The sequence below is a fragment of the Rhinoraja longicauda genome, chromosome 15, assembly GCF_053455715.1.
Source record: "Rhinoraja longicauda isolate Sanriku21f chromosome 15, sRhiLon1.1, whole genome shotgun sequence".
NCBI classification, from domain to species: domain Eukaryota; kingdom Metazoa; phylum Chordata; class Chondrichthyes; order Rajiformes; family Arhynchobatidae; genus Rhinoraja; species Rhinoraja longicauda.
Window position 1 is genome coordinate 47,187,011 of NC_135967.1, and position 20,353 is coordinate 47,207,363.

General features: G+C 47.3%; 1 protein-coding gene across 2 annotated transcripts in view; it reads left to right on the forward strand.

Annotated features, from left to right (window-relative positions):
* LOC144600708 (connector enhancer of kinase suppressor of ras 2) overlaps positions 1-20,353 on the forward strand; it is a 391,278-nt gene that overhangs the window by 296,370 nt on the left and 74,555 nt on the right. For both annotated transcript variants that reach the window (XR_013548171.1, XM_078412618.1), the window contains exon 13: positions 18,616-18,650. Coding sequence is in view for 1 of the 2 variants with exons in the window: in XM_078412618.1 (XP_078268744.1) it covers positions 18,616-18,650 (35 nt within the window). In the remaining variant the exon portion in view is untranslated. The remainder of the gene's footprint in view (positions 1-18,615; positions 18,651-20,353) is intronic.

The following is a 20,353-nucleotide window of genomic DNA, read 5'->3' on the forward strand; positions in this document are numbered from 1 at the left end:
TCCCCCTCCCCCTCGCCCTCCCCTCCCCTCCCCCACACAAAGACATGGCCTCTCATGATCTCAATAACAAACAAACTGCACTCCCCCCCCCACACTGTTTTCAACTGAATCTGGGATCGTGTTTATTGTCAAACTCAAAAGAGCAAAGATTTCAAGAGGAAAGATTTAATAGCAACCTGAGGGGTAACGTTTTCACACAGAGGGTGGTGGGTATGTGGGTGGATCTGTCAGAGGAGGTAGTTGAGGCAGGTTATGTAAAAACATTTACAAGACACTCAGACGTACATGGCTAGGATAGGTTTCGAGGTCTGAGGGCCAAACATGGGCAAATGGGCCTAGTGTAGATGAAGCATCTCAGGCGGCATGGACAAGTTGGGCTGAAGGGCCTCTTTCTGTGCTGTATGACTCTGTGACTCGGTGGCACGGTGGCGCAGTGGTAGAGTTGCTACCTTAATGGAAAATTTGTCCCTCGTGGGTGTAGGATAGTGTTAATTATGCGGGGATCGCTGGTCGGCGCGGACCCGGTGGGCCGAAGGGCCAGTTTCCGCGCTACATCTCTAAACTAAACAATTGACTCTGAATCTGGATTACCGGCAAGAATTTATTAGAAATGATTCATTGTTTAGAGCAAGGAAATAAAGTTTTTTAAGTGAGGTTTTCATGATCTTTCAGATGGCAGTCTGAAATCATAGTTTAGTTTACTATTACTATTGTCAAGTGTATCGAGGTGCACGTTTTGTTGCGTGCTATCCAGTCAGTGAAAAGACTAGACATGATTACAGTCAAGACATCCACAGTTGACGGACGCATGATAAAGGGAATAACAAGATATTTTAGTGCAATATCTAAGTCCAGTTAAAGATAGTCCGGGGGTCTCCAATGAGGTGGATGGGAGGTCACGACTGCTATCTTGTTGGTGATAGGATGGTTCCTTTGCCTGATAACAGCTGGGAAGAAACTGTCCCTGAATCTGGAGGTGTGTGTTTTCAACACTTCTGTATCTCTTGCCTGATGGGAGAGGGGAGAGGAGGGAGTGAGACTAGGGTTGCCAACTGTCCCGTATTAGCCGGGACATCCCGTATATTGGGCTAAATTGGTTTGTCCCTTACGGGACCGCCCTTGTCCCGTATTAAGCCCGGGGGGCGCTGCAGGCCGGGACACTGTAGGCCCAGGGGCTGCTGTAGGCCCGGACAGTGTAGGCCCAGGGGCTGCTGTAGGCCCGGACACTGTAGGCCCAGGGGATGCTGTAGGCCCGGACAGTGTAGGGTAACGGAGTGTGTTCGGGGAGCGGGGCCGAGTACGTTCGCCGAAAGGAGGTTACGTAGCAACCCGCCTCCTGGCCCGGGTGGCCGCCATTGGTGGAGCGGGAGCACGTGGCCACTGGCTGGGTGAGGTCACGTCGGGCGTGGGCCCCTGGTCCCGCCCCCTCCTCGACATCAGTTTGAAGAAGGGTTTCCACCCAAAACGTCACCCATTCCTTCTCTCCCGAGATGCTGCCTAACCCGCTGAGTTACTCCAGCATTTTGTGATACCTTCAATTTCTACCAGCATCTGCAGTTATTTTCCTACGCTGAGTTACTCCAGCATTTTGTGCCCACCTTACCTATCCATATACCTGTCCAAGTGTCATTTTAATGCTATTTTGGTACCCGCCACAACTACCTAAAGTGGGAAAGATAGAACTAGTGTGAAGAGGTGATCGATGGTCTGCATGGACTCGGTGGGCCGAAGGGCCTGTTTCCTTGCTGTATCTCTAAACTAATCCTGAGTTGGTGCTGTAAAAGACAGCAGTTTGCTGCCCAATGTCTAGATATTAATGCTGAATTGAAATTCCAGTGTTGAGATGTGAAAGAGTTCTGCTTGTTACAAAACTGTAGGCTGCTTGAAAGACAATTTCAGGGTGAGTAACATCAAATATGAAGCATGAAAATGCAACATTCTCGAGGAATATGAAACACCCACACTGGGATTGGATTGGAACGGACATTAAAATGGAAAGTAAAACGAGCAGTCAATGAAAGGAAAATCAAAATAACACCAGCACCAAAAACAGAGATAAACCCATTGTTGGTCACACATCCTTGGTGCAAGAGAGAGCAGACTGCTTACCCCAGTGAGCTGGTTGCTCAAAAGATGACCGGTTGCTCAACACTTTAACTCCCCCTCCCATTCCCACACTGACCTTTCTGTCCTGGGCCTCCTCCACTGTTAGAGTGAGGCCCAGCGCAAATTGGAGGAACAGCACCTCGTATTTGGCTTGGGCAGCTTACACGCCAGCGGTATGAACAATGGCTTATCTAACTTCAAGTAACCTTTGCTTTCACTCTCTCTCCATCCCTCCCCCTTCCCAGTTCCATGACCAGTCTTACTCCCAGTCGTACCGCCCTCTCCCGTGACATCAGTCTGAAGACGGGTCTTGACCCGAAACTTCACCCATTCCTTCTCTCCGGAGATGCTGCCTGTCCCGCTGAGTTACTCCAGCATTTAGCATCTATCTTTGGTCTAAACCTGCATCTGCAGTTCTTTCCTACACATTTTGTTTTCCACGGTGTGGTACTGCCCTGTTTTTATTCAGCTGAGCCTTGAGGCAGATTATTGAATGAAGCTTTGAAGATTTTCACAGACGAGACACACATGCTGATAATGAGTGGCTGTTGAGGGGAACTGTCCCAGCAGTTTATCACAACTAAATCATCACCTCTGTTGGAATATTACTCGACTGTGTCCAGAGCGGTGAATTGAGAGCCTGAGAGTCATACAGCACGAACACAGGCCCTTCGGCCCAACTCGTCCATGCTGACTAAGATGCCCCATCTGAGCTTGTCCCATTTGGCCCATGTCACTCTTGGGGTCCCACTGTCCCCAGCCAACAATTTGCCTATCAGGGAACCACCCTGTCTGAGGTCATCTGTTGCCGGCTCTGATTTGTCCAGTCTTTTCTTACCTCCAGATAGGGGTGCCAACTATCTAACTCCCTTATAAGAGACAAAAGGTGACGTCACCGCCCGCTCCCCAAGTGACCTCGCCCAACCAGCGGCCACGTGCACCCACTCCACCAACGGCAGCCGCCCAGGCCGGGAGGCGGGTTGCTACGCAACCTCCGTCAGGCGAACACACTCGGCCCCGCTCCCCGAACACACTCCGTTAGCGTACACTTTCCGGGCCTACAGCGGCCCCCGGTCCTACAGTATCCGGGCCTACAGTATCCAGGCCTACAGTGTCCGGGCCTACAGTGTCCGGGCCTACAGTGTCCGGGCCTACAGTGTCCGGGCCTACAGTGTCCGGGCCTACAGTGTCCGGGCCTACAGTGTCCGGGTCTACAGTGTCCGGGCCTACAGAGTCCGGGCCTACAGTGTCAGGGCCTACAGTGTCCGGGCCTACAGTGTCCGGGCCTACAGTGTCCGGGCCTACAGTGTCTGGGCCTACAGTGCCCCCCGGTCCTAATACAGGACAAGGGTGGTCCCGTACGGGACAAACAAATTTAGCCCAAAATACGGGATGTCCCAGCTAATAGGGGACAGTTGGCAACCCTATCTCCAGATCCCCCTCTTACACTTATATTATCAACCCCATGTCCTCTGGTTCTTGATTCCTCTACTCTGGGTAAAAGATTCTGTAAATTCTGTAAATTCACCTTAATTATTCCCCTCATGATTTTATATCCCTCCATACGATCACCCCTCAGCCTCATGCACTCCAAAGAATAAAGTCCTACCCTGCCCAATCTTTCCCCTATAGCTCAGACCTTCCAGTCATAGAGGCATAGAGTGATAAAGTGATACAGTGTGGAAACAGGCCCTTCGGCCCAACATGCCCACACCGGCCAATATGTCCCATCTATACTAGTCCCACCTGCCCGCATTTGGCCCATATCCCTCTGAAACTGTCCTATCCATGTACCCGTCTAACGTCACCTATCCATTTTCTCCGGAGATGCTGCCTGGCCCACTGAGTTGCCCCGGCACTTTGTGTCTATCTTTGGTATAAACCAGCATCTGCAATTCCTTTTTATTGCATTTCCTCCAAACCTTTCCAGTCCGTGTATCTATCCAAGTATCTTTTAATGCCGTCATTGTACCTGCCTCAACTACCTCCTCTGGCAACTCGTCCTTTGCACCCAACACCCTCTTGGTGAATTAAGACACAAGGAAATGCAGATGCTGGAATCTTGAGTAAAGCACAAAGTGCTGGAGCAGCTGATCGGGTCACGCAGCATCTCTGGAGGTAACGGATAAAAAGTCTGAAGCAGGGTCCAAACCCCAAACGTCGCGTGGTCTTTCCCTCCACAGATGCTGCCCGATTCGCTGAGTACCTGACAGAAGAACACCCATTTTTGAGAACCATAGATGGGGTAGACACTCTGAACCTTTTTCCCAGGATGGTAGAATCAAATACTAGAGGGCATAGCTTTAAGGTGAGGAGGGCAAAGTATGAAGGAGGTCTGTGGGGCAAGTCTTTGTACACCAAGGGTGGCGGGTTCACACTGTGGGGGGTGTTGGTGGAGGCAGGTGTGACAGTGCGTTGAGGTTTTTAAATAGGCACATGGATTCATGCAGGGAATGGGGGGATATGCATCGCGTGATGGCAGAGGAGATTAGTTTAGCTGGGTTCTGCACCTTTTCATATCTCTAGTTTCCCTCTTCCGTTTGAAGAAGGGTCTCAGTTTGAAGAAGGGTCTGGAGCTAAAACTTCACCTATTCCTTTTCTCCAGAGATGCTGCCTGACCTGCTGAGTTACTCCAGCATTCTGTGTCTATTTTCGGTGTAAACCGGCATCTGCAGTTCCTTCCTCCACAGTGTAACTTGGCATCATGTTGGGCATGGACACTGCGGGCCGAAGGGCCTGTTCTGGTGCTGTACTGTTCTCTGTTCTATTTGAAATCTAGTAGTAGTTTCTATATTTTGAGACATTGCTGTAAATTGTTTAATCAATCAACGGGTGCTGCACTGTAAGGAGTTTGTACGTTCTCCCCGTGACCTGCGTGGGTTTTCTCCGAGATCTTCGGTTTCCTCCCACACTCCAAAGACGTACAGGTATGTAGGTTAATTGGCTGGGTAAATGTAAAAATTGTAAAAATTGTCCCTAGTGGGTGTAGGATAGTGTTAGTGTGCGGGGATCACTGGGCGGCACGGACTTGGAGGGCCGAAAAGGCCTGTTTCCGGCTGTATATATATGATATGATATGAATCCTGTTTGTTTGTGAGTTTTTTGGAGAATTTTCAATTGCAAATGAATGATGTTTTTACAAATACTACTGCCTAGTTTGCAGGAAGCCGAAGTTTAGCTGAAAAGACCTAAGGAAAGGGGCCACAAGACAAGGGAATGCGTATAATACAAACATGCAGAGTTGTTCTAACAGAGAGAAGCTTTTGTGTAGGAAGGAACTGCAGATGCTGGTTTAAACCGTAGATAGACACAAAATGCTGGAGTAACTCAACGGGACAGGCAGCATCTCTGGAGAGAAGGAATTAGTTTAGCTGGGTTCTGGACCTTTTCATATCTCTAGTTTCTCTCTCCCCTGACTCTCAGTCTGAAAGGAATTCCTTCTCTCCAGAGATGCTGCCTGTCCCGCTGAGTTACTCCAGCATTTTGTGTCTATCTTCAGAGAGAAGCCTTTAACAGATTCCCTGCTAATTAGAAAGACGCATTGAATTGAAAGAGGAGAATTGATCGGAAGCATTCGAACAAGTCTCTGAGGTTTGAAGTGTTTGGTGGAGGAATGTGCACACAAGTCATGAGCTGCATTCTGAAGCACCTGCCCATTCCTGTGGCCCCACCACCAAGAGTATTTTCAGGGCTTCATTCACAAAGTGCTGGAGTAACAATCAAGATAGTTGCTGTGGATACATAAGGAACTGCAGATGCTGGAACCTTGAGCAAAGCACAAAGTGCTGGAGGAACTCAGCGGGTCAGGCAGCGGAGTGTGTGGAGGGAATGAACAGACCAAGAATGAACAGAAATAGGCAGCATAAGGTAGTGTAAGAAAATCACTGCAGATGCTGGTACAAATCAAAGGTATTTATTTCACAAAATGCTGGAGTAACTCAGCAGGTCAGGCAGCATCTCAGGAGAGAAGGAATGGGTGACGTTTCGGGTCGAGACCCCTAAATACCTTAGAAATAGGCAGCAGGTCAAATAGCACTTTGTGGGGTTTGATTGGCAAACGGGTGGATAAAGGCCAGAGATGAAATGGCAACGAATCTGAGTTTAACCATCTGTCATTCAAGGGCCTGTTTCCGTGCTCGATGACTCTATGACTAAAGATTCTTTTTGTACATTACCTTTGTAACTCCAACTGTTTCGTCACCTCATTCTGTTCTTTGTATCTTTTTCTTTTAGTTTTATGTTTGCCCCTAACGTTCCTCTTTAGTTGTCCATAGAAATAGACAGATTTGGAGAATATACAGCATCCCATTAACCTTACAGATCTAGAGTGTTTAGTGTAGTATAGTTTACAGATACAACGCAGAAAGAGGCCCTTCGGCCCACCGAGTCTGCACCGACCAGGGATCCCCGCGCACTAACGCTATCCTACACACACTAGGGACAATTTACATTTGTGCCAAGCCAATTTACCTGCAAACCTGGACGCCTTTGGAGTGTGGGAGGAGACCGAAGACCTCGGAGAAAACCCACGCAGGTCACGGGGAGAACGTACAAACTCCGTACAGACAGCACCTGTGGTCAGGATGGAACCCGGGTCTCTGGCGCTGTGAGGTAGCGACTCTAACGCTGCTCCACCGTGCCACCCCACCCTTGTGGTTCCTTCTTGCAAATAACCAATGTAACACAATCATCTTGTGATCACTGTTAACTAAATGTCTCATTACTAGTTTCTAAATGTAATGTGGCCACCTCCCTTGTTCGTTTTAGGAGATGTAATTCCAGAAGAGTATCTTGTATGTACAATGGAAATCTATGACCTATCTTACACTCGTTTATTTGCATATCCAAATCCTTCATTCCATCCATTCTGCCTTTTGTACACATTTGCTTATTTTTTGCATTGATGAATCCTGCCATTTGGCAGCTGTTCCCAGAGAGCATGTGAAAAACTCTCACTCAAGTCTCTCCCGTCCTTTAATTCTATAGAGCTTATAGAAGTGTGCAAAACCATGAGAGGAATAGTTCGGGTAAATGAACAGAGTCTTTTGCCCAGAGTAGGGGTATCGAGAACCAGAGGACATAGGGGAAACATTTAATAGGAACCTGAGGGGTAACTTTTTCACACAAAGGTTGGTGGGTGTTTGGAACGAGTTGGCAGACCAGGCAGTTGAGACAGGTACTTTGCAACGTTTAAGAAACATTTGGGCAGGTACATGGATAGGACAGGTTTAGAGGGGTTTAGAGTTTATCGAAACGTATAAGATTATTAAGGGGTTGGACACGTTAGAGGCTGGAAACATGTTCCCAGTGTTGGGGGAGTCCAGAACAAGGGGCCACAGTTTAAAAATAAGGGGTAGGCCATTTAGAACTAAGATGAGGAAAGACTTTTTCAGTCAGAGAGTTGTGAATCTGTGGAATTCTCTGCCTCAGAAGGCAGTGGAGGCCAATTCTCTGAATGCATTCAAGAGAGAGCTAGATAGAGCTCTTAAGGATAGCGGAGTCAGGGGGTATGGGGAGAAGGCAGGAACGGGGTACTGATTGAGAATGATCAGCCATGATCACATTGAATGGCGGTGCTGGCTCGAAGGGCCGAATGGCCTCCTCCTGCACCTATTGTCTATTGTCTATTGTCTATAGAGGGATATTGGCCAAACGCAGCAGGTGGGACCAGTGCAGATGGGACATGTTGGTCGGTGTGGGAAAGTTGAGCCAAGGGGCCTGTTTCCATGCAGTATGACCCTCTGACGATGACTCTAGCCTGAAGTCTCCAGTACACTCACCTCTCATTGTAAAACTGAGCTCAATCTCAAATCAAAAGACACTCATCTCACGCGACCAATCTCACTATCTTTCTCATTGACATAGGATGGTTCACAAAGGCTTTCGGTGTGTTAGCCTTCACCAGCCAGGATAATGAATAGAGAGATTGGGACATTATGTTGCAGTTGTACAAGACATCGATGAGGCCCACAGTTCGAGTACTGTGTTCAGTTACGGTCACAAATCAAAGCTGCACAATGCATTTATCCTTCTTGGATCAGATCCATACAACACTCGCCCAAATACTTATTACTCTGTTAGAAGTTAAAGTTTAAGGAAAAATGCTTTCTTTATTCATTAAAAAAGATTACATAGAAGTTATCGATTTCTGAATGTTCAAGGCCCTTTTTGACAAAGTAAATGGAAGAATTAAATATAAATGAAACTTAGTGTGTAATTAATATTCAGTGATATGAACTTTAGTGCTTCCTTATAGAACCAACTTTCCAGTGTAGGGTTACTAGTTATTAGTAGTAATACTCTGATAATATTAATGATAATAGTGCAATGGTTACTTTACTTTACTTTATACTTTATTGTCATATGTGACAAGTTACAGTGAAATTCTTTGCTTGCGTACCCAAGGTATGCAAATAGTCGCCATAAAGGGTGCTTACAAAGTTGCAAAGTGCAGGTCCTCCTTTGTTCTCCCCCCCCTCCCCTTCCCCCTACCCCCCCCCCCCCCCCCCCCCATGCCGGGTCCTCCTTTGTCCATTGTTCTTCCCCCTCCATTAATCGTTGCCTTTCACTCTCAGCATCCGATAAAATCAGTGCAGACCACTGCAGCCTCCTGTCAATTTAACCAGGAGTGAAATGTGTTCTCTCAGGGGTGAAAGCATCAGGGAGCTCATGTGGGATCCTCCAGCGTTCTCTAATGTCAACAGCTTGGGATCGCTTGGAGCAATAGGATTCTTGAACCATGTCTCCCTTTACAGCCCCGAGTCTAATACTGAGTTCTGCTTAAATTAATAATTTGCTTCTCAATGTGTGGGATAGCCACTGAGCTCTTCGTGATGTTTAGGTTTTAGGTTTAGGTTTATTATCAACCCCATGTCCTCTGGTTCTTGATTCCTCTACTCTGGGTAAAATATTCTGTAAATTCATCTTAATTATTCCCCTCATGATTTTATATCCCTCCATAAGATCACCCCTCAGCCTCCTGCACTCCAAAGAATAAAGTCCTACCCTGCCCAATCTTTCCCCTACAGCTCAGACCTTCCAGTCATAGAGGCATAGAGTGATGAAGTGATAGTGTGGAAACAGGCCCTTCGGCCCAACATGGCCACACCGTCCAATATGTCCCATCTACACTAGTCCCACCTGCCCGCATTTGGCCCATATCCCTCCAAAACTGTCCTATCCATGCACCCGTCTAACTGTTTCTTAATTGTTGGGATAGTCCCAGCCTCAACTACCTCCTCTGGCAGCTCGTTCCAAACACCCACCAACCACCCTGTGTGTGAAAGAGCTACCTCTCAAATCTTTTCCCCTTCACCTTAAACCTATATCCTCTGGTCCTCAATTCACCTACTCTGGACAAGAGACTCTGTGCATCTACCCAATCTATTCTTCTTTTGATTTTGTACGCCTCTATAAGATCATCCCTCATTATCCTTCTGCGCTCCAAGGAATAGAGTCCCAGCCCACTCAACCTCTCCCTACAGCTCAGACTAGTCCTGCAAAATCGTCGTAAACCTTCTCTGTATTCTTTCCAGCTTGACAACATCTTTCCTATAACATGGTGCCCAGAACTGAACACACCACTCTAAATGCGGTCTCACCAATGTCTTATACAACTGCGACATGACCTCCCAACTTCCATACTCAATATTCTGACTGATGAAGGGCAATGTGCCAAAAGCCTTTTTGACCACCCTATCTACCTGCGACTCCACCTTGAAGGAACCATGCACCTGCACTCCTAGATTCCTCTACCATTCGCTGTGTAGGTCCCTGTCCTTGTTGGACTTCCCAAAATGCAACACCTCACATTTCTCTGTATTAAATTCCTGGCAACAGGAATCCTGGCAACATCTTCATTAATCACCTGTGCACTCTTTGCCGCTTAATCACTATCCTCCTTACACCAGGGTGACCAAAACATGTGAAGGATTTTGATCAATCACGTCATAAACTCCTTTCAAAGCAGGAGTTGCTTTCTGCTTTGGCTGTGGGCGTTCTGATATAAATAAATATGAGTGGAAGTTCTGGAGATGATTTCTTCTGTCACGATTCCAATTCTGTTAATATATGAGGATAAATGTTTTGATGAAGTATTCCCCAGAGCTCATCTGTCAGCCAATTCAGAACGCATCAGAAATCTCAACACGATGATCATCGGCTCAGATGACTTACGCCTGTTTAATTTTATGCAGAGAGAATCTCCTCATAACCGGCCTCCTTTTAGCCTCCTTTTGCTCTGGTATTTTATTTCATTCTTCACATGTTTAAATTATAATGTTTTATTCTTAATTGTTTACTGTGTGTCGTGTTGTTACTTGTGAGCAAATCACCAAGGCAAATTTCTTGTATGTGTACATACTTGGCTAATAAAATTTATTCAATTCAATTCACCAGGCCATGATTTTCCCCATTAAGTGCATCCCCAGCTGTTTATCTGCATAAAATGTTAGTGTTAGGTCACCCAACGTTACTCTGGCATCTGAGAGTGGAGGCAAAGTAAAAATAAGTAACACGCACATCAGGAGTGAGGTGTCGATCAAGAGATTCACAGCGACACAGACCGTGAGGCGGAGTTTATTAACTGTCCACTTTGGCTTCCAAACAATTCATTCCTCTCGCCTCATGTTTTTAGACAATAGACAATAGACAATAGACAATAGGTGCAGGAGTAGGCCATTCGGCCCTTCGAGCCAGCACCGCCATTCAATGTGATCATGGCTGATCATTCTCAATCAGTACCCCGTTCCTGCCTTCTCCCCATACCCCCTGACTCCGCTATCCTTAAGAGCTCTATCTAGCTCTCCCTTGAATGCATTCAGAGAATTGGCCTCCACTGCCTTCTGAGGCAGAGAATTCCACAGATTCACAACTCTCTGACTGAAAAAGTTTTTCCTCATCTCCGTTCTAAATGGCCTACCCCTTATTCTTAAACTGTGGTCCCCTTGTTCTGGACTCCCCCAACATTGGGAACATGTTTCCTGCCTCTAACGTGTCCAACCCCTTAATAATCTTATACGTTTCGATAAGATCCCCTCTCATTTTTGTTTGGTTTAGTGGAGATGCAGCGTTGATACAGGCCTTTCGGCCCACCAGGTCTGTGCTGACCAGCGATCACCCGTACACTAGTTCTATCCTACACACTAGGGACAATTTACAGAAGCCAATTGACCTACAAACCCATAGAGATGCGAGAGGAAATGTGGACACCCAGTCAATGGGTAGTTTTAAGGCAGAGATAGATAGATTCTTGATTAGTACGGGTGTCAAGGGTTTTGGGCAGAAGGCAGGAGAATGGGGTTGGGAAGGGGGAGATAGATCAGCCATGATTGAATGGCGGAGTAAACCTGATGGGCCGAATGGCCTAATTCTGCTCCTATCACTTATGAACTTATGAAACCGGAACAGCCGGAGAAAACCCATGAACCTGGAGAAAACTCGGAAAAAGTAATGGAACGCCAACAGGGCCAGCACTAGTAGCCACAGCAATTTTGTTCCACTTTGCAAAGAACAGTTAACAAGGGTATATTTACCATTTCAAGTGCCTTCATCAAGAATCTCATACACCATTTAATGCAAATTAGCCAGATGAATGAATCTTCTTTCATTCAATTTGTGCTAAGTATGCATCCACAATGAGTTATACCGAAGCAGCAACATCTGTAGACCTCCGTGGAGGACTGGATTTCACCGCTGAGGCCCTGAGACAGCAGCAGCTTCCAGTCTTATGTGGGTGGACCACCTGAACCCACTGACATACTCTGCTGAAGAACCCGACCTCAAACATCACCCATCCACACCCTCCAGAGATGCTGCCTAACCCGCCAAGTTACTGCAACACTATGTGTCTCCCTGCAGTTCCTTGCATCTCTGACACACTCTGCTGATGTTAATGCACTTACTGGGAGTGACCCAGGATACCTGCAGAAACTGTCACACACTCAGGATCCCAATGAAACTGTCACATACACAAGATCTCCACCCACTAAACTGACACGTATGTATCCAGGTTCTCCATTGAAACTGTCTCTGTCTCTCGATGGTAGAAATAAAATGCTGGAGTAACTCAGCGGGACAGGCAGCATCTCTGGAGAGAAGGAATGGATGATGTTTCGGATCTTCTTCAGCATAAGTCTCTTGACCCGAAACGTCGCCCATTCCTTCTCTCCGGAGATGCTGCCTGACCCACTGAGTTACTCCAGCATTTTGTGTCCATCTTCGGTTTAAACCAGCATCTGCAGTTCCTTCCTTCACATTCTGTCTCTCCCTCACTCCCTCTCTCTCTCTCTCTCACACGCACACCTCTGTAACTCCCCGTGACCTGCGTGGGTTTTCTCCGAGTTCTTCGGTTTCCTCCCACACTCCAAAGGCGTACAGGTATGTAGGTTAATTGACTGGGTAATATGTAAAAAATGTCCCTAGTGTGTGTAGGATAGTGTTAATGTGCGGGGATCGCTGGGCGGTGCAGACACGGTGGGCCGAAGGGCCTGTTTCCGCGCTGTATCTCTGGATCTAAAACTGGCAGGTATCTTCAGTTGAAGGTGCTGACTGAGGAAATTAGTAAGTACTTGAGTCCATGAATGTTACCAGTGGGGCCAGGGCATGGACTGTCATAGCAAAGAGCTACAGAGACACAAAGAGAATTTCTGCACACCTCATAAGAGAGCCCTGGCTACAGGGAGAGGTTAGACAATCTTGGATTGTTTTCTCTGGAGCGTCGGAGGTTGAGGGGGGGACCTGACAGAAGTAGATAAAATTATGAGAGGCATAGACAGGGTAGACAGTCAAAAGACAATAGACAATAGGTGCAGGAGTAGGCCATTCGGACCTTCGAGGCAGCACCGCCATTCACTGTGATCATGGCTGATCATCCACAATCAGTACCCCGTTCCTGCCTTCTCCCCAGATCCCTTGACTCCGCTATCCTTAAGAGCTCTATCTAACTCTCTCTTGAAAGCATCCAGAGAATTGGCCTCCACTGCCTTCTGAGGCAGAGAATTCCACAGATTCGCAACTCTCTGAGTGAAAAGGTTTTTCCTCATGTCCGTTCTAAATGGCCTACCCCTTATTCTTAAACTGTGGCCCTTGGTTCTGGACTCCCCCAACATCGGGAACAGTCAGTACATTTTTTTACTCAGGGTGGAAATGTTAAATACTTGAGGGCATAGCTTCAAGGTGTTTTTTACACAGAAATTGGAAGGTGCCAGGAACGTGCTGCCAGGGGTGGGGGAAGTGGTGGAAGCAGATACAACAGCAACATGGCACGGTGGCGCAGCAGTAGAGTTGCTGCCTTACTGCACTTACAGCGCCAGAGACCCGGGTTCGAACCTGAAGGGCCTGTTTTCACGCTGTATCTCTTAACTAAACTAAACTGAACTAAAATTTAGGAGGCCTTTACACAGGAACATGATTAGGCAGGGGCTAGAGGTATAGAGACCATGTACGGGCAGATGGAATGATGTCATTTGGCATTATGGTCAGCACAGACGTCATGGGCAGAAGGGCCTGTACTGTCCCATTCAATGTTCTGCAGGAGTACATTCATCGGCCGTGTGCGTGTGCTTCCTAAAATTAACATTCAATGACTGTTCTGTCTATTGAGCTTATGCAAGGATATTAAATAGCATTCATTTCTGCGGAATGGAATGCAAATTATTTTCTAAACGGGGAGGTATTGTTTATTGTAGAACTGTGAATAACTGCCCTCTGTAACAGCGGTTCAAAATAAGTATCAAAAGGCAGTAAATTGTTGAACCGTGTGAATGAAATTTCAGCCAACAGACTGAATGAATTATAACACTGGGCCCATAACTAGTGCTGTTTTTTTAATTATAACATCATTGCAGAATTAACAATACAACATGGAATAATTTGTTATTAGGAGATATTATCAAAGAACAATGAAAATAAACTACACTAAAATTGTCTCATAAAAGATCATTCTGTTCATCCTATTAAAATCTGTGTCCTCGGGTGGTGATGAGTTGAAAATGCCTTTTTCTGTCTCATTGGCTTCAGATGCCATGCATTAGGACAGAGGCGATGAATATCTATTGTTGCATCTCAGTGCTGAGAAGATTAATCTTTTGATCCGGGGACATTTATTTGGAGAGCGACGTAAGTCACATGTTGAGGGGGGAAAAAAAAGTGATGTGGTTATTTTAATGATTGCGTGGGAAAGCTGGCAGCTTTAAAGGATTAGGGAGGGGGGAGCTGATAGTAATATTCCATTAATACACTGGTGCAGAAAAGTGCTGGGTTCAGCAAGTACAATTGATCTAAGCACCCGTCAGGTCTCAAGGGGTAGGCCATTTAGAACGGAGATAAGAGGAGATCTTATCGAAACGTATAAGATTATTAAAGGGTTGGACACGTTAGAGGCAGGAAACATGTTCCCAATGTTGAGGGAGTCCAGAACAAGGGGCCACAGTTTAAGAATAAGGGGTAGGCCATTTAGAACTGAGATGAGGAAAAACTTTTCAGTCAGAGAGTTGTGAGTCTGTGGAATTCTCTGCCTCAGAAGGCAGTGGAGGCCAATTCTCTGAATGCATTCAAGAGAGAGCTAGATAGAGCTCTTAAGGATATGGGGGAGAAGGCAGGAACGGGGTACTGATTGAGAATGATCAGCCATGATCACATTGAATGGCGGTGCTGGCTCGAGGGGCCGAATGGCCTCCTCCTGCACCTATTGTCTATTGTCTATAGAAGGAAAGTGACTTGACTTCTGTTTGGTAGAGCAGATTGTAAAATACAACCCATTGTTGAAAACAACTCTCCTTTTTGAATTGGGGTATCTTCCCACATCCTGAAGATGTGCAAGTTTATGGGATAACTGGCCATCTGTAAGTTGATCATGATGGTGCCAGGAATCCAGACAGGCATGCATTTTGGAGTTCCAGTTCCAGTACGGAACTGGAACAGGCCCTTCAGCCCACAACGTATGTGCTGTAAATGAAGCCAAGATAAACTAATATCCTCTGCCTCTTAAACACCTCTATCGTATCTGCCTCCACCACCATCCCAGGCAGTGCATTCCAGGCACCCACCACCCACTTTTGCAAAAAACCTGCCTCACATATCTCTTTTAAACTTTGCCCCTCTCGCCTCAAAGCTATGCCCGCACGTCTTAGGGTGGATGCACAGAGTCTTTCACCCAGGGGACTAAAGGGCATAGGTTTGAGGTGGGAGGGGAAAGATTTAATAGGAGCCCGAGGGGCACTTTTTTCACTCGGAGGGTGGTGGGTGTATGGAACGAGCTGCCAGAGGAGGTAGTTGAGGCAGATACTATAACAGTGCTTCAAAGACATTTGGACAGGTACATGGATAGGAAAGGTTTCGAGGGACATGGGGCAAACATTGGCAAATGGGACGAGCTTAGATGGTGCATCTTTGTCGGAGCGGGCGAGTTGGGCCAAAGGGCCTGTTTCCATACTGCGTGACTCTATGGCTTGTGCGGCACGGTGACGCAGCGGTAGAGTTGCTGCCTTACAGCGCAGGAGACTCGGGTTCGATCCTGACCACGTCTGTACGGAGTTTGTACGTTCTCCCCGTGACCGCGTGGGTTTTCCTTGGGTGCTCCGGTTTCCTCCCACACACCAAAGACGAACAGGATTGCAAATTGTCCCTGGTGTGTGGGATAGTGCTGGCGATCGGGGTGATGGCCGGACGGTGCGGACTCGGTGGGCCGAAGGGCCTGTTTCCGCGCTGTATCTCGAATCAAAACTAAACAAAATACCAGCGGGAGACTCTAGGCTAGTTACTGTCCAAGAAGGAGTTAATCTTTTGGGAAATGAATGGGTGATGGCTTGAGAAGCCGGGGGGAGAGGAGCATTGACAGGATGTCATCTTCAGGCTGTACGATTATAAATGTCACGTCTACTAACACAGGACCTTTTTCTACTCCAGAGATCACATGGCCTTTATAAAAATATCATCCAATTGTAGTGTCGATTCAATCAGCCGGAGATGCCTGTAGTCTTGCAGCTTTGCCAGCGTGGAAAGGAAGGCTGCGTGTTTTTGTGCTTTGGGTTTAATGATCTCGTTAGCACAGTGCTTGCATGATCTGTGCCTGGCACCAGCAGCAGTTTAATTAGCTTTCCAGTTTCACTTTGTTAAAGACTGTTTTTCATTCCGAGAGGCATTCCCTGATTGGTCACGACGCTGATAAAAGTCACAGGAACTTTGGAACAAAGACGTTTCCTTGCACAAAGAAATCAGGTTTTAATCTCGACAATTCCAATTTATTCAGAAAGAGCGATGGAGCTCAATCCCCCAGGTAAATGAAAATGTATCACCGCAGGGTACAGACGGGGAGAGCACAACGACGGCACATTCAATGATTCAGTCAATGGTTCAATGGTGCAGGAAAAAAACTGCAGATGCTGGTCTAAATCGAAGGTAGACACAAAATGCTGGAGTAACTCAGCGGGTCAGGCAGCATCTCGGGAGAGAAGGAATGGGTGGCGTTCCTCAAGGGTCTCGACCCGAAACGCCACCCATTCCTTCTCTCCCGAGATGCTGCCTGACCCGCTGAGTTACTCCAGCATTTTGTATCTACTAATGGTTCAAAGGTAGTTTATTGTCAAATGTAGCTAGATACTGTGACATTCTTTGGTTCTGCATGTATTGTCTTTCCGCTGACTGGTTAGCACGCAACAAAAGTTTTCCGCTGTACCTCGGTACACGTGACAATAAACTAAAGTGAAAACCCTACTGGACATAAACACAAACATAGCTGAGCACAAAATGGCGACTGTTGTGGTGTGAGGATCGTAGATTACACAGACGCACTACACAAAGATTCGCCATCAGGTCACAAGGTCATATGTGAAAGGAGCAGAATTAGGCCATTCGGCCCATCAAGTCTGCTCCGCCATTCAACCATGGCTGATCTATCTCTCCCTCCTAACCCCATTCTCCTGCCTTCTCCCCATAACCCCTGACACCCGTACTAATCAAGAATCTATCTATCTCTGCCTCCATAGCCTTCTGTGGCAAAGAATTCCACAGATTCACCACCTTCCAACTAAATAAATTCCTTCTCATCTCCTTCCTAAAGGAACGTCCTTCCGAAAGAAAGGGAGCATGTTTCCTGTGCCATCTTGCACCCTTCAAGTTTCAGAGTTCCCAAAAATAGACTGTCTCACTTTGGCCTTAAAGGTCATTCCTTTTATCCCTGCACCGATCGGGCAGAAGGTACAGGAGCTTGAAAGCGTGCACCACCAGACTCAGGAACACCTTCCCTTCTGTTATCATGCTTCTGGTAAGACAGAGTACGGTCCCACTCCCCTCTATCCCAAAGTGGACATTGCACTTGGTCCATGGAACTGGCGCTCGACAATGCCGAGCAAATGGGACTAGCTGAGATGGGGCATTTTGGTCAGCATGGGTGAGCTGGGCTGAAGGGTCTCTCTCCATGCTGTGACTCTATGACGATGACTCCGGATGTTCTCATCAGAAGGCCAATGGTCAGTGGAAGGTCTAGGATTCCTGGGCCTCAGCGGGTCAGGCAGCATCCATCTTGGGAGAGAAGGAATGGTTGACGTTTCGGATCGAGACCCTCCTACAGACTGGTGTCAGGGGAGGGTGCAGGACCCGAAATGTCACCCATTCCTTCCCTCCCGAGATGCTGCCCGACCGACCCGCTGGGTTACTCCAGCGTTTTGTGCTGTGACTCCATGACGATGACTCCAGGTGTTCTCATCAGAAGGCCAATGGTCAGTGGAAGGTCTAGGATTCCTGGGCCATGTATCAGCAAGAACGAGTGAATGCCTCTCTCCCCAGAGCAAATGGAGGAGTTATAGTGAAGTAAACCACTGTAAGGGAACCCTGGTGAGTCTGAAGAAGGGTCTCGACCCGAAACGTCACCCATTCCTTCTCTCCCGAGATGGACGCTGCCTGACCCGCTGAGTTACTCCAGCATTTTGTGTCCACCTTCGATTTAAACCAGCGTCTGCAGTTTATTTTCCTAGTCATGAAATAGAGTTGAGGCTGTGGTGACCCACAAACCTAGAAACAAGGAACTACAGATCATGGTTTCCTGAAGAAGACACAGAGTGCTGAGGAACTCAGCGGGTCAGGCAGCATCCCTATCGGAGTTACTCCAGCGAAGGTATCACAAAGTGCTGGAGTAACTCAGCGGGCCAGGCAGCATCTCTGGAGAGAAGGAATGGGCGACGTCTCGGGTCGAGACCCTTCTTCAGGAGTTACTCCAGCGCTCGGTGTCGTTTCAAGACTGTCTGACAATAGATGGAGCCCCGTGAACAGCGACGGGTTCTGACAGCCGGCTGCTGTGAGGCGTGGATGGGGCAGACAGGTATTTCTCGGGTTGCAGCTCGTTCGTCCTCTGTCGGTGCTGTTCTAACCTGCAGCACTTAGTGAGCTGAAGTTTCGGGAATGCAGGAGCGGCTGGGGTGAACGTTTCATGATGTGAAATGGGGGACGGTTCCGTTTCTGGTAAAATCTTTTAACAGCTTTTTTTTTCTCTCTTTCCATCTTTTGTTGTTGCAGCGAGCAGGAGATTCTATTGTTGGGGAGACAGAAAGGTAAATCTTCCCCTTCTGTTTTACTCTTCTCGGGTTACGTTTGATTGAAAGTGTGAAAGCATCGTGTTCCCACAACCTGCAAGTGCATGCTAATGTAAACTTCCAACTTCAACTCTAGCCAGGCTATCTTTAACGTCGAAACAAAGAACTGCAGATGCTGGTTTATACCAAAGATAGACACAAAGTGCTGGAGTAACTCAGCGGGTCAGGCGACATCTCTGGAGGACAAGGATTCTTCAGCTCTGAAGAATGGTCCTGACCCGAAACGTCACCCATTCTCTTTCTTCAGAGATGCTGCCTGACCCGCTGAGTTACTCCAGCACTTTGTGTCTATCTCCAGACTATTTTAACCGTTATGCTTTTGCAAATATTTTTGAGTGAGTGAAGTGAAATGACACTGACTGCAAAGGCAAATTAACCTCCATGTTTTTGAGTGTATTAATTTGGGCCTTCAAGATTTTTTATGCATTTATTGGTTTTGAGTCGTAGAGGCATCGAGCCATACAGCACAGAAACAGGCCCTTCTGCCCAACTCGTCCATGCTAGTCCGCTTTGTCGGCATTTGGTCCATATCCCTCTAACAATCCCTGGGGTTGGACACGTTAGAGGCAGGAAACATGTTCCAAATGTTGGGGGAGTCCAGAACAAGGGGCCACAGTTTAAGAATAAGGGGTAGGCCATTTAGAACTGAGATGAGGAAAAACTTTTTCAGTCAGAGAGTTGTGAATCTGTGGAATTCTCTGCCTCAGAAGGCAGTGGAGGCCAATTCTCTGAATGCATTCAAGAGAGAGCTGGATAGAGCTCTTAAGGATAGTGGAGTCAGGGGGTATGGGGAGAAGGCAGGAACGGGGTACTGATTGAGAATGATCAGCCATGATCACATTGAATGGCGGTGTTGGCGCAAAGGGCCGAATGGCCTCCTCCTGCATCTATTGTCTATTGTCTATTGCCATTGTTTTAAGGTGAGAGGGGCAGAGTTTAAAGGAGATGTGTGGGGCAGGTTTTTTTTTGCAGAGGGTGGTGGTGGAGGCAGATACATTCGTGGCATTTTAAAGACTTTTGGATAGGCACATGGATTTGCAGGGAACGGAGGGATGTCGGTAGAAGGGAACTACAGATGCTGGTTTACACCTAAGATAGACAAAATGCTGTGGTAACTCAGCGGGACAGGCAGCATCACTGAAGAGAAGGAACGGGTGACGTTTCGGCTCGAGGCCATTCTTCAGGGAGGGATATAGGTTATGTGCAGGCAGACTAGAGTTGGTCTTGGCATCATGTTCGGAACAGACAATGAGTTGACAATAGACAATAGACAATAGACAATAGGTGCAGGAGTAGGCCATTCAGCCCTTCGAGCCAGCACCGCCATTCAATGCGATCATGGCTGATCACTCTCAATCAGTACCCCGTTCCTGCCTTCTCCCCATACCCCCTCACTCCGCTATCCTTAAGAGCTCTATCCAGCTCTCTCTTGAAAGCATCCAACGAACTGGCCTCCACTGCCTTCTGAGGCAGAGAATTCCACACCTTCACCACTCTCTGACTGAAAAAGTTCTTCCTCATCTCCGTTCTAAATGGCCTACCCCTTATTCTTAAACTGTGGCCCCTTGTTCTGGACTCCCCCAACATTGGGAACATGTTTCCTGCCTCTAATGTGTCCAATCCCCTAATTATCTTATATGTTTCAATAAGATCCCCCCTCA